This window comes from Antennarius striatus, chromosome 1, assembly GCF_040054535.1.
Source record: "Antennarius striatus isolate MH-2024 chromosome 1, ASM4005453v1, whole genome shotgun sequence".
Classification (NCBI taxonomy): Eukaryota; Metazoa; Chordata; class Actinopteri; order Lophiiformes; family Antennariidae; genus Antennarius; species Antennarius striatus.
Genome location: NC_090776.1, coordinates 30598682 through 30612523, shown reverse-complemented (window position 1 = coordinate 30612523; position 13842 = coordinate 30598682). Strand labels below are relative to the sequence as shown.

Below are 13842 nucleotides of genomic sequence, written 5' to 3'. Positions count from 1 at the left end.
GTGGGAGGGGCGGGGCAGCTTTTGAAGAGCGCTTGTTTGCGCTCTGAAAACGCAGCGGAGTTTCGCGTCACTACAGCGGTGCGCATGGAACGCATAGAGTTTGTAAGGCTAATAATATACTGCAAATAAAGTCAGTTTATATGGCGATTTTTAAAATAATTTTATTAAATTACTATATTAATTATGATAGTTAGTTACATTTGTTCGTTTCAACACATAAAAAATATATTAAAACGACACAATGCGTTACGATTTTTCAACGACCAAATCAGATAATTCACATAAACATTTGAACATATGCTGTATGGTTTTGTGTAATGTAAAATTTGAAGAACACATATAATTTGCCCTTTTAAAACATACAGTAATTGTCGCCAACCACAAGCAAAACAAACTTGTGTCCTGTGAACAAGATAGTTCACGCCCATAGTTTAAATTTAGAGGATGTTGTTTGCTTTAGTTCATATAAGAATGTAATGATTTTTTCCAAAAATAGAACATTTTAAAAATTTATCAAACAAACAAATGACATGCTAATTAGCTATATCAATGAATATTCCGTAAAAAGGCGAATTGTAGTCGTTTAAACGAAACAGGAAGTTAAGTGAGGTGACACATCTTGTATCACGTTTACATGGCTCGTACAGCTGTTTCGTTACCCTTACATTCAGCGTTAGATGTTTTCCATGGGTTAACTACGTGCAAGTCAGTGATGCCAACAAGAACACGGGAACATGAAGGAATTGTGTTGTGGCTGTCTTTTTCGATAAAAGCCTTCTTCTCTTCACCAACTATGCGGACGCTTAAGCAATCCGCGTTGGTATTAAATAGCGGATATTTTATGGAAGGTGGGACCGGGGAGACGTTGTGGAACTGAGGAGAGAGGAGCGCTAGTAAGCTAGCTGACAGCCTCGGCTCTAACGGGACATTGGTACAGCAGCCCGTTGTTACCTTATCATGGCTACGAATGGCAACTCTGTGACGCCTGGAATAGGAGATATCATCCAGTTAAATGTTGGTGGGACAAGGTGAGCTTCGCCAACAGGAAAAACCGACAGATGATGATCATTTGGGAAATTTGAGCCGCGTCTACGTTTACGTTTCGCCTGTAGTGATATCTACACGAACAAGCGGCCATGGATGTAGCCGAGACTGATAAACAACTCAAGGTTCTGTAGGTCGTTACAATACTTTGGCGACAGTTTTAATTAAAAAAAAATTTAAAATTTTTTTAAAACAATTTTATATACTTATTATGATTTCCGAAGGGAAATGAAGACAACAAAGATAAGAAATTTCATGTAGCGATTTCACGATTCTTCGTCAAATTATTAGCAGTCATCATTTTCATGCTCTGAAGCGCCCGGCCCTATGGGGTCCGTCGTTATAAATGTTGAAAACAAATGGGACATTTGAATCACTGTGTATCTGTGTACTGTAGGTTCAGCACCTCCAGACAAACTCTCATGTGGATCCCAGATTCTTTCTTCTCAAGGTTGGTGAGATGATTACAACATTTGACTCTTTTTCAAAAAAGTATCCAGATGTTATTCTCACTTCATCTCATCTCACGCATCACCAACTACCTAGAGGGCACATGATTTGTTTTTACATTACACGGGTCTCACACAGCTGATTGATAAGAAATGGAAGGGACTTTTATTATAATTTTGTATGTTTTTAATGTGCTCTGGAGTTTTTGTTTTGTTTTTATGGTATAACCGAACTGAATGTGTCTAGGCAACCACAGCAAGCAGGGCCTCATAAACCAGATCAACAAGGGAGCCAATTAGAGTAAATTAAAGTTCTCTAGACTTCCCTTGTGACTGTTAATGTAACAGTACCAGCTCTACTGCTGCACCATGCAAGAGATCTACTACAAGCAGGTCAAGGGCTCAGTGAGTTATGAGACAGTTGTAACACGGGTAAAGAGAATTCTTATTACATAATTAATATTTGAAGGGATGCTCATGTTCCATTATCTCATGTCTGCCTCGTCTCATACTGCTACCACTCTCATAATGGAAAATGTCAGGGGATTATAGCAAATAACAAACTCACTAGAAACACATTTTCACATGATCTGAGTTTTTTGTTGTTGTTGTTGTTTTTTTTACATTTGAATCCATTTCTGCAGGGAAATCTTTTTGGGGAAGGCACTGCCTCAACTCTAAGAAACTAAAGTCAAACACTTTAAACACTTTACTTAGGTCACAGTTTGACAACAACCAATCAAGTAGTGGTAAATGCTGTTCTGTGTGCCAGCACACCTGTCTGCATGTTAGTTTCTGTGTCCAGCTGTCTACAGGCGGCTGTCAATTATAAACATTATCCTTCATTCCAAAATCCAGCACATGCTGATGCAGCGGTGTAGTTCAGTCAACAGAAAAGAGCTGTGATAAAGGAACAATAGAATAAATAATGCTAACACAAATGCAGGAGTACGGAAGTGCTTATAGCTGTGTGTTTGTGTGTGTGTGTGTGTGTGTGTGTGTGTGTGTGTGTGTGTGTGTGTGTGTGTGTGTGTGTGTGTGTGTGTGTGTGTGTGTGTGTGTGTGTGTTTGTGTGTGTGGATATATGTATTTTCCAGTTTACTGAGTGGAAGGATATCTTCGCTTCAGGATGAAACTGGAGCTGTGAGTACACCCCGCCCCCCGCCCCCGTTCATTGTGAATTAGAACCGACTCCACAGCCTGTGTCTGGATGTTCTCACAAACCATGTGTCACATGAGCCATGTCAATAGATAATATGAATAAATGAGATATAACTTTATCAAGTTTGAGGCCATGTTAGCCACATTCTGTGGTCCCCTCCCCTTTACCTATGTCAAGCATTTTATTCTCTGATCATCTGATTACTTTTCTTTGTGCATTGTTCCTGTTGCTGTTGCACTGATGTACATTTTGCTCCCTGGTTGAAATAAAAACAGAAATTAAATTCTCTCTTAATAGCTGATTATGCCCTGAATTTTTATCATTAACATCTGTCCCTTCACTTCCAGATATTCATTGACAGAGATCCTACAGCTTTTGCTCCAATCCTAAATTTTCTACGAACTAAAGAGTTGGACCTGCGGTAAGGAGTCATGAAATCATGCAGCGAGATTGCTGAATTTTTATTTCAGGGAGAAATGAGGTCATGTTTTAACCACAATTCCTATGCTGCTCCTGTCTCTGTAGGGGTGTCAACATCAGTGTCCTACGACATGAAGCAGAGTTTTACGGGATAACCCCTTTAGGTGAGTTGCTGCACAGAGTCTTGGGTGGGAGTGGAAGCTGCAGCCTTGTTCTTAGAACAACTAGAGGCAACCTGTAGACATATTGGAAATCTCATCATGTGCTGGTTTCTCATTAAATTTTCCAATCTGTCCAGCAGTCACTGCCGCTGGACAGTGACTTTTTGGGCAGTAGTTTGGACAGCTATAAATATTAGAGCAGCAGTAGAGCTTGAACAAAGTCAGAACCTTATCACCTCTACTTCCATGTACTCTGTTCCTGTTTCAGTGTTGAAATGTCTCTGAATAGTATGTCTGAGAAAGTTACCTGTGTGAAAAGTGACCGATATCTGATATAATACAATTACATATGCATTATATGCAAATCTTGTATTTCAAACAGGACAGTTTCTTGGTCCTGTTTGAAATACAGGATCTCATTAATTAGTCATTTCTATATACTTTGAAAAAATTAATGAAAGAAACTCTAAACAAATACTGTACTGTTGAACAGTGGAATAGTTTACTTAAAAGATAAGACCCATTTCATTGAGAAATACTCTATAATCATCCATTACTTTGTCTTCACTGTGTGTGAAGACAAAGTAATAAACTTTGTGTGTGTGTGTGTGTGTGTGTGTGTGTGTGTGTGTGTGTGTGTGTGTGTGTGTGTGTGTGTGTGTGCGCAGTACGGCGTCTGCTCCTGTGTGAGGAACTGGACCGTTCATCGTGTGGTAGTGTTCTTTTCCATGGTTACCTGCCTCCACCAGGTAAAGCCACGATACTGGTTGAAACTGGAATAACCTTAACCATTTATCTTGACTAGAAATAATATATTTAGATATTCTGTTTTAGAAAATTACAAAGCTTTACATCACAAAATGAAATAGTAAATCTTGTCTTTCTTTCCAGTCATCCCTGCCCATAAGTCCAGCCCAGTCTTAGCTGCCTCTGGCTCGTCTTCTGATGCAAGGCCGGGTCCAGCTGGAGCAGAAGACTTTGGTCACGCCGGTCCCCCTCCTCACTCGTCCCTCTCAGGTCCATCTGGGATGGATGACAAGCACAAACTGAGTGAGTAACCAAACTGTTTCTTGCAGTTGTTGGCAGCATGTGTCAGAAATTTATCTCGGTAAAAAATATGGCCATTTGGTGTGATAATCAGGCTTGATAAAGTGACTGTCTGTTTGGTGTGTGGAGGTCCTGTAGTTGACCCCAGGAAGGTGCTGATCATAGCGGGACACCACAACTGGATCGTAGCAGCTTATGCACACTTTGTCATCTGCTACAGGTAAAACAGCCAGAAGGTCTGGTTCAAACAGATCTTATCCGCTCTGCAGTTCAGACGGTCACATTCATTCCTTTATAAAGATGGAGTCATTATCTGGTGTGTTAAATACCTGTGTTGAATAGTCAATTGGACTATCAGAACTGAAGAAGCCTGTTGGACGAGATGTGAAATGTTTTCAAGCTTTTCTTACGAGTCCAGACGACTTTTTTCAACACAATGACTTACATGTAGTTCGTCTTGTAAAGTGTTGTCTGTTTGTGATCTTGCTGAAGGATAAAAGAATCTTCTGGATGGCAGCAGGTGTTTTCCTCCCCCTACCTTGACTGGACTATTGAACGCATTGCACTTAATGCTAAGGTGGTGGGCGGCCCCCATGGAGACAAGGACAAGATGGTGGCAGCTGCCTCTGAATGCAGTATCATCCTCTGGAGCATCCAGGATGGAGGAAGTGGCAATGAGATTGGTAAATAAAGAATTATCACATGTTTGCTTCTCTGCATTGAATCTGGGTTCCTATTGGCCTCACTAGAGTTTTACAGGAGTGAGGCATTAATGCTGTGATTACCTTTTCCCTTCACCTATTCCCCTTAATATTTTAACTGACACCCCTCCCTGTCACCTCAGGTGTGTTCAGCCTGGGTGTACCTGTGGATGATCTCTTCTTCATTGGTAATCAACTGGTGGCGACCAGCCATACGGGGAAAGTTGGGGTGTGGAATGCCGTCACGCAGCACTGGCAGGTAAGAAGGAAGTAACCCACACGTTAAGTTGTGGAGAGGTGGTTTTTGGACGTGGTGTTCTTTTAATCAATCAGATGTGTATTGTGTGTATGCATGTGTCCTTTCAGTTAAGCCGTAGAGACTAACAGTGGACTGTCGCCTTTCACCAAGACAGTTCTGGGTTTCATTCAGACCTGAGACCTTCTGTTGTACAGTTAGCATGTTCTCCCCGTGTCTGTCAGTTCCCTTTAGGTGTGTTGTCTTCCTTCCAAACCCTCAGGGATCACTGGTGCATCGGTGACTCTCGGTTTCCCAGTGGTTGATTGTTGGCTGTGATAAACTGCTACTGGTGTGTCGTATTTGTACAAAGCCTACAGTACAGTTCAGAAACCTTTTAAAGGTTAAGCAAATAGAAAAAATGTGGATTGGTGGAGTAATATTACACTGATTGTAATTATGCATGTTTGTGTGTTTGTTAGGTGCAGGATGTGGTTCCCATCACCAGCTGTGATACAGCAGGATCCTTCCTACTACTGGGCTGCAATAATGGCTCCATCTACTACATTGGTACACTCATGTTTATGTACATAGGGCTCCTGTCCTTTATCACTCAGGTCACCAGGTGTTTGTGAATTTGAATGTTCCATATATTTTGTGAATTATTGTGATGACATTGTTTAAGTTTTACTCACAAGATGCTCATACAGTCACTAGGTCTGAAGTAAAACTTTTGCACATTGTTGTTTGTTTCAGACATGCAAAAGTTTCCACTGAGGATGAAGGACAATGATCTTCTGGTGACTGAGCTTTATCACGACCCTTCAAACGATGCCATCACTGCACTCTCTGTTTACCTCACACCTAAAACCAGTCAGTTAACCTTTTACCCTTACTAGTTGTTTTGAAGATCAATGCTTTTCCTTTATATTATTTTAATATTCTTTTTTTCTTCTCAGGTGTGAGTGGGAACTGGATCGAGATAGCCTACGGTACTAGCAGCGGTGCCGTCAGAGTGATTGTGCAGCATCCAGAGACAGTGGGCTCAGGTCCTCAGCTCTTTCAGACATTCACTGTGCACAGGAGCCTGGTGACAAAGATCATGCTGTCAGAGAAACACCTGGTTTCAGGTGAGGAGGGTATCAGCTGGGATGTAACATTTCAGTCACAGGCATAAACGTGTGTGGGGAAATCTCACGTGCTTCTTCTGTTTGTCTCTGTCAGTGTGTGCGGACAACAACCATGTTCGGACATGGACGGTTACCCGGTTCAGAGGGATGATCTCCACCCAGCCAGGCTCCACCCCGCTGGCCTCCTTTAAAATATTGTCCCTGGAGGAGACGGAGAGCCACGGCAGCTACTGCTCTGGGAATGATATCGGTAATGGAGTTAAGAGAACATCAGCAGAAAGTAGTGAGGAACGAATGGATCCATTTATGAGCTGGAGTTGGAGATACATTTGATCTCCTATTCAAGAAAATATCCAGTACACTTAGCTTAAATATTTACATTCACGCTATGTAAAAACACAAGTCATTTACCGCAACTGGATGAAAGACACACGTATCAGAAATATCGCAGTAAAGCTTTTTTTTTTTTCATTTTTAAAATGTTCATGGATTCAAATGGGTTTTCTAGTGTGTGTGACGGTACACTAGCTGAATCTGGGTGTAATGACTGATGGTGTTTTCTGCACTCAGGTCCGTTTGGAGAGAGAGACGATCAGCAGGTTTTCATACAGAAGGTGATCCCCATCACCAACAAACTGTTTGTGAGGCTCTCATCTACTGGAAAGAGGTAGAATGACCTCCAACTGTCTTTCTCTGTCACTTCAGTCATTTGGTTGAGGGGGGTGCTTATTTCATTAACTTTCTTTCTATAAAAAGAAAAACTCGTCTTTACGCTTCTGGTACTTAGTCGGACTTTTGTTTCTTGAGTGAGGGTTTTGTATTTACATGCTTAATGTTAATGTGTGTGTTTGTATGTGTGATTGTCAGGATCTGTGAAGTGCAGTCAGTGGACGGAACCACCATCTCTTGCTTCATGGTACGGGAGTGTGAGGGTTCGAGCCGGATGGGGTCACGACCTCGGCGCTATCTCTTCACAGGACACGGCAATGGCAGCATCCAAATGTGGGACCTGACCACTGCGATGGACACTGCCAACAAAGGGGAGGAGAGGAAGAGAGAGGGTGAGGAAGGAGAGACAGTAAAGGGGGATGGGGGGTGAGGGGGTTGTGTGATCGACACAGAACTGTGTGAACCGAGTTTGTGTGTGTTAATGAGAGAAGAGATGATCATCTGAAATATTAAGTAAATGCCTGTGGATGCATTTTAATAGATGTGGGTGGGCCAACGGAGGAGGAGCTGCTGCAGCTGTTGGACCAGTGCGACCTGAGCACCTCCCGCTGTGCTACGCCAAATATAAGCCCCGCCCCCTCTGTCATGCACCACACACGTCTCAGAGAGTCCTGCTCGAGGTTAGAACGAACATTCACTCTCAACTCCATCTACAAAAACATCCCAATACACAACTATACATGAAAAGATGCATTAAAATAAGGAGCTCCTGTTCGTGAGATAACTTTAGACACAATAAGGGAACTTTACTATTCAAACCCTTTGTTTCCTGCAGTCTGCAGTTACAGGCCCTGGAGCCCCCCGCTGAGTGTCAGGCCACTTACGGGGCGGTGCGACCCTACAGAGAGAGCCCCCTGCTGGCTCGAGCTCGACGAACAGAGTCCTTCCACAGCTACAGGTGAAACAAGGCAGTCAGAGACTGACATCCCCCAACACCCCTGAATTCAGCATTTTACCCTGACCTACACATTTTTGTGCCTCTGGCTTCCTTTTTGTTGATCTCATCAGGTTTCAGAGATGTGTACCTATGTAGGCATACAGCGTCCCCTCGTTCCTCACGCTTAATACGTTCCAGGAACCACACGCGATTGACTAATTCTGTGATATCACAACAAACGCAGCAACAAACTGTCTTATTATTTAAACGTTTCTGAACCCCCCCATCCTGATATTAAACCACCTTCTGTCTGTTTTACCTTTAAAACCCTCTGATAGACTGTTTAAAGCACTTTTGTGTCTCATGGAAGTCCAAAACTCTCAGAACGTAGCGCACTTCAGGATGCCTTCATCCAATAGAATGAGAGAACGGTATCACGTGACTGCCTTCCAAAAATCTGCGATGAGTACAAAACTTGAAATTTGACCTTGACTTAGTTTTCTCAAGGTCATCATCTCATCTGCATCCCCTTTACGGACGAACACACCAACACTGACAATTACATGACCGCTACCTCAGTGTGCATTCCATTAAATAAAGATATTAAAGGGTCAGTTATCCGGAGTGACACAATGTCCATCCATCCATCCATCCATCCATCCATCCATCCATCCATCCATCCATCTACTGCTTATCTGGAGTCGCGGGGGCAGCAGCTTCAACAGGGAGCCCCAAACTTCCCTTTCCCCCCACATCCACCAGCTCTGACTGGGGGATCCCAAGGCGTTCCCAGGCCAGTGTTGAGATATAATCCCTCCACCTCGTCCTGGGTCTGCCCCGAGGTCTCCTCCCAGCTGGACGGGCCAGAAACACCTCCCTAGGGAGGCGTCCCAGAGGCATCCACACCAGATGACCCAACCACCTCAACTGACTCCTTTCCACGTGAAGGAGCAGCGGCTCTACTCTGAGCCCCCCATGAACAGCAGTGTTTCTACCTTATCTCTAAGGGAGACACCAGCTATCCGCCTGAGAAAGACCATTTCAGCCACTTGTATCCGTGATCTGGTTCTTTGGGTCATGACCCATCGCTCATGACCACAGGTGAGGGTAGGAACGAAGATTGAACGGTAGATGGAGAGCTTTGCCTCTCGGCTTAGCTCCCTCTTTGTGACAACAGTGCGGTAAAGCGACTGCAATACCGCTCCTGCTGCCCCAATTCTCCGTCCAATCTCACGCTCCATTGTTCCCTCACTCGTGAACAGGACCCCAAGATACTTAAACTCCTCCAAGTCCATAAAACACATGTAGACTGGATGGGCATACTCCCAAGCCCCCCCTATGACCCCCGTGAGAGTAAAAACCACGACCAGACCAGGAACCCACATTGTTCCTCCTCAATCTGAGGCTCGACAATCGGCCCCCACAGCACCTCTTTGCCCCCGTGAAGTTGTTAAACTACCTCGGTGACTTCGCCCTGAGAGATTGACTCTGACCCCCCATCATCCTCCAGCTCTGCCTCTGCGACAGAGGACGGGTCAGTTGGGGTAGTTGGATTCAGTTTCTCAAAGTGTTCCTTCCACCGACCGACAACCCCCTCCGTCGAGGTCAACAGCGTCCCATCCTCGCCACATACAGCTTGGATGGTCCCCCGTTTCCCCCTCCTGAGGTGTCAGACATTGTTTATATAATTTTTTAATGTAAATTTCCCGATGCCTCCATTATATGGAACAAAACCATAATTGTGGTAGATGTGTTGTACCTTCACAACCATCTCTGTGCAATGAACTCAGTTGATGAACGTACGTTGAAGATACTCCCTTCTTCACCCGTTCCTGACGCCCTCCATCCATCTTTCCACAGAGACTTCCAGAACTTCAGCCTGAGTCGAGGTGTCCTGGACAGCACAAGTCAGACCTCGTCAGAGGGCCCCAGCCAGACCGACGCCCGCCGTTCGCTCTGTGACTTTGGGCCTGAAGAGAGTGAGAGAAAAGCGACAGCCATGGAGTTCTGGGCCGGCCGAACGGCCAGTTTCAGCTCTACCACAAATATCGGCGCCACGATGGCTGCTGGCGGGTACGTGGCGAAGGCGGAAGCCATTCAGGAGTCCCCACGACAACCTCCTGACAGCCCCATTCCTGGGGGTGATGTTAGGAGAAAGGTGCTCACCCAATCTGAGGGGGGAGAAGGAACGGGGTCAGGGGGAGATGGGGTGAAGGTGGAGGGAAGTGTGAGGAAGAGGGGAGTATTAGAAGGAAGCTTTCTGGGTAGAAAGAGAGCCCCCCCCGTGCCCCACCTGTCCTCCCTCCCCTCTGGATCTGAAGGTGGGGGCAGCGACTCCTCTTCCAATGCCTCCCCCTCCCCAACCAAATTGGCATCCTCCACCTCACCACGACACAGGAAGCTGACCTCTGAGCTGTCCAATCAGGATGGCAACCTATGACAGAGACCCTAAAACTTTATCCCAAGCAGAGATTTAACCCCCCCCTTAAAAAAAAGATTTTCAAAACATGTTTGCCCGTGTCTTTGGGACACGTGGCCCTGCACTCATACACTTATTTAAAGATGGTCTTAATTCATCAGTGGAATTCAGGGTTTGGATTCATGTGTGTGACAAGATGACGACATGAAACAGCTAACAGATCATCTCACCCAGGGCAGGACCCCCCCCCCGTTGGGTACAACTGGAACTCCTGCGACCACAGCTGGCTTCAGGTGGTCTGAACAGATGAGGAGGAGGATGAAGTCTTTCAGGCACAGATCTGATGACATCTTGTCTCTCTTAGTCCCAGTGATCTGCTGACCCTGGTTTCTCTCTGTGGGTGTCGTTCATTTGAACATACAACGTTTTGTTTTGTCAGGTATGACGTAGGGAAAAAGTTAAAGCAGAACTGTTTCATGTATGAATGGGAACAAAAGAAGAACACTGATCAAACAAAGGGAAGAACTTCTGAGGGTCAGATTATTGTCAAATGTCTGTAGATCGTAAGACACAGGAAACAGGAATTGTCCTGTTTTATCACATTTTCAAGCACACTCTAAAGAATGCTTCACCCTGATAGTCATGGAATCAAAATGGAGCTGACCAATGCACAACGTTTACTTTTACTACATATTTACTTTGTTTTGAATGACCTGTAATCTGGTTGGAATGACTGTTCAGAACTGGACCCAACTTGTTCCCGTTTACACTACCAGACAAACTGAAAACTCTCATTTCAACAGTGGCTCTGTCTAGATTTGAAGAGCTCATCTTTGCCAGAGTCTTTGTGGTTACTTGAATCCTCATGCACAGAAGCGTTGTTGCTATGGCGATGACTCTTAAAAGTCATTGTGCAGCTCCAGCAGGTGATGACACATTTCTGGGTTTGTTGTTTGGTTCAGTGGTTACCGTGCAACAAGGGCGTTGAGATACTTTGTGTAGCCGAGCTAACACGGCTAACAGGACGTCAGCGTTGCCAAATGAGGATGCATGGTACTGGCTGACTCCATTAGGATCAGTAGCACTAAGGCCTCTTTGGTCCTCATCAAGCATTTTGACCGCATCAGTAATAAAAAAAAAGACACGATAAGTCATGATAATAAACCAGCCTTCACAGAACCAGTACCCAGCACACAAACAGTATATGCAAGGCAGTCCTTTAAATTAAACACATGGTTTTACAGTGTGAGAGTAAAATCAATTCATTGTGTTTCATGAAAGTTTTAAACAAATGTAGTTTCTAGTGTACGGAGACTGATCTATGAACAACAAGGTGACATTCACATTGACAACAAATCAGCTTCACAATCTGTTCTTGTTGCTCTGTGAGACAGTTTGAGCATTTCCTTTTTGTCTTAATAGAGAATTCTATTGATGCATGTTTTCTGCTGTTCAGACAGTTAAAAATCTGTGGTGCCTGTGCAAAATCACATTATTTATATTTTCATTTTTTAAAGTATCTAACCTTAAAGGACCTACGCAACATTGTTTAACTCTCTTGAAACAGATTTTAATGTGTCTAGTTTTGCTTCGGATGACTGTTGCAGTGCCTTATTTAATTTGTCAGATGTGTGTGTTTTAATGTAGAAAGATTCTGACCAAAGGCTTGTGAAATCTGAGGTTCTTGTGGAGCTACAAAGTGGACCTATACACAGGATGGCCTACATTAGAATAGTCAAATTACATCAGCTAAACTTTTACTTTTGGAACATCACATCATCTGGTTTTGGATGAGTAAAAGAAACCAGAGGTACACATGAGCTACGGTACTTTTTATAACTATTATAGGGACCCTAACCCTAACAAATGAGTGATTCTAAAAAAAACCCTGGATATTTAACTGATGTTATTAAATTTGATACAGACACATTTGTAATCACAATGTGGTCCCTTCTTGTAAAAAAGCTGTACATTTTGATATACTAATGAAAATAGATGTACACTAGACTTAGAACAAAATCCTAATGTGGATGCATTGATATGTGCTATGATGTGTTAATACTGACACTGTTCTCCTTCACATGTTGTTGGTCATCATATGCCTATGCTAACATTACCGTACTAGTGGACCTAACTGCATTTGCACTTGAACTATTAAGATTAATATTCAAAGTAACTTAGTGTTTATATTATATAAGAAAGCTAAAGTTCAGTGTTTGTCTGCTGCCCTCAGTTCGTCTCTGGCTCTGTTTACATTATATTTCAGCCAGATGCTAGCGAGCAAAAGTAACGTCTCTGTTGGAGCTGTCCTGTACATCATTGCTTTTCATTGTGTGTTCTTGAAATGCTGCATTATGTTGTGACATAAAATGAATTTGCCTACAGTACTGACCCACAACAGATATAATGTTGACTTTGAGCCACGCCGCTCATGTACCATAAACTACAACTGCATTCACCTCTGACCCCTCTGGCTTTGGACCTTGAATTCAGACAAAGAAGTAAACTAATGGTGATGAAATAAGTTGTGTTGTCATTGTTTTTTCCTTTCTAGCATATTTCATCTGAGGGACATTAGATATTTGTCTTTCACATCTGTATTTTTACAAAAATGAACACATTCACTAGCTGGTGTCTGATTATCAATAGTTGTCTGATTTCATCCAGAATGATAAAAGTCGTTCCAGATTTGCAGGAAACAAATAGCAGCGGCTGATTAAAAGTCAGTCAAGGCTTTTCATTCTGGGATCAGCGATGTTTAAATTTGTGATAACTTTGTGTCTGGAATGACGGCTTTATTGACAATGAATAGAAATAAACTATCAACACCCTTTATCACTAATTTTATTAAAGCTGTGGCGGATTGTATTTACAGCTTCCTCTTTGAAACTGATGCTGTTAGAGGGTAAAGAAAGCTGCCAGTCACCGCTGAGTTCTCAGCTCCTGTTTTGTATGGAGAACCTGCCAAAGTGCACAATTTTTGTTTTCTCTGTGCATCAGAGGTGTGTGTGTGTGTGTGTGTGTGTGTGTGTGTGTGTGTGTGTGTATCTCCCAAGCACTTTCATTTCGCTAACCTTCCCGTTCAGACGGTCTCCTCTCTGAAACACCGTCTGTCGTCACTGTGATTTATGACTTTAATAAAACCCTGTGTGTGTGTGTGTGTGTGTGTGTGTGTGTGTGTGTGTGTGTGTGTGTGTGTGTGTGTGTGTGTGTGTGTGTGTGTGTGTGTGTGTGTGTGTGTGTGTGTGTGTGTGTGGCTCAGGGCCATACTGTCCCTTACAATCACACCACAAGCTCTCTTTTCACAACGTCTCCCTCCCTCCGTGTCTGACAATAGTTGTGAATGCGGCTGTGAATGTTTTAGAAGTGTCCTTGTCAGACTGGTGTCCTTGAGCGAGGGCAGTCGTTACTGCCAGTTTGTTAATTTCAGACATTGACGTTCCCTTAAGGGCCACGCGAGCAGAGCTA

General features: G+C 43.5%; 1 protein-coding gene across 2 annotated transcripts; it reads left to right on the top strand.

The window, feature by feature from the left end:
• Positions 1 to 666: 666 nt before the first annotated feature.
• kctd3 (potassium channel tetramerization domain containing 3) lies at positions 667 to 12938 on the top strand. 2 transcript variants are annotated; one of them, XM_068327876.1, is made up of 20 exons: positions 667 to 1028; positions 1442 to 1495; positions 2591 to 2636; positions 3003 to 3076; positions 3181 to 3239; positions 3905 to 3985; positions 4128 to 4286; positions 4413 to 4503; positions 4776 to 4966; positions 5128 to 5243; positions 5702 to 5789; positions 5976 to 6092; positions 6179 to 6349; positions 6444 to 6599; positions 6920 to 7016; positions 7217 to 7410; positions 7560 to 7698; positions 7854 to 7976; positions 9816 to 10028; positions 10609 to 12938. In XM_068327876.1, exons 1-20 carry the CDS (start codon positions 958 to 960, stop codon positions 10682 to 10684), a joined length of 2316 nt encoding a protein of 771 aa, XP_068183977.1. In that variant the 5' UTR covers positions 667 to 957; the 3' UTR covers positions 10685 to 12938. The 2 variants fall into 2 exon arrangements, with proteins under 2 accessions (XP_068183977.1, XP_068183903.1); XM_068327802.1 differs by having other exon boundaries at positions 9816 to 12938.
• Positions 12939 to 13842: the final 904 nt, after the last annotated feature.

Bases quoted from the DNA above. Each gene is read 5' to 3' on its own strand.
- kctd3 (XM_068327802.1), top strand. From the start codon at position 958: ATGGCTACGAATGGCAACTCTGTGACGCCTGGAATAGGAGATATCATC. The intron at 4,967-5,127 runs GTAAATAAAGAA...CTGTCACCTCAG, and splicing joins AGGAAGTGGCAATGAGATTG to GTGTGTTCAGCCTGGGTGTA. The intron at 5,244-5,701 runs GTAAGAAGGAAG...TGTGTTTGTTAG, and splicing joins CCGTCACGCAGCACTGGCAG to GTGCAGGATGTGGTTCCCAT.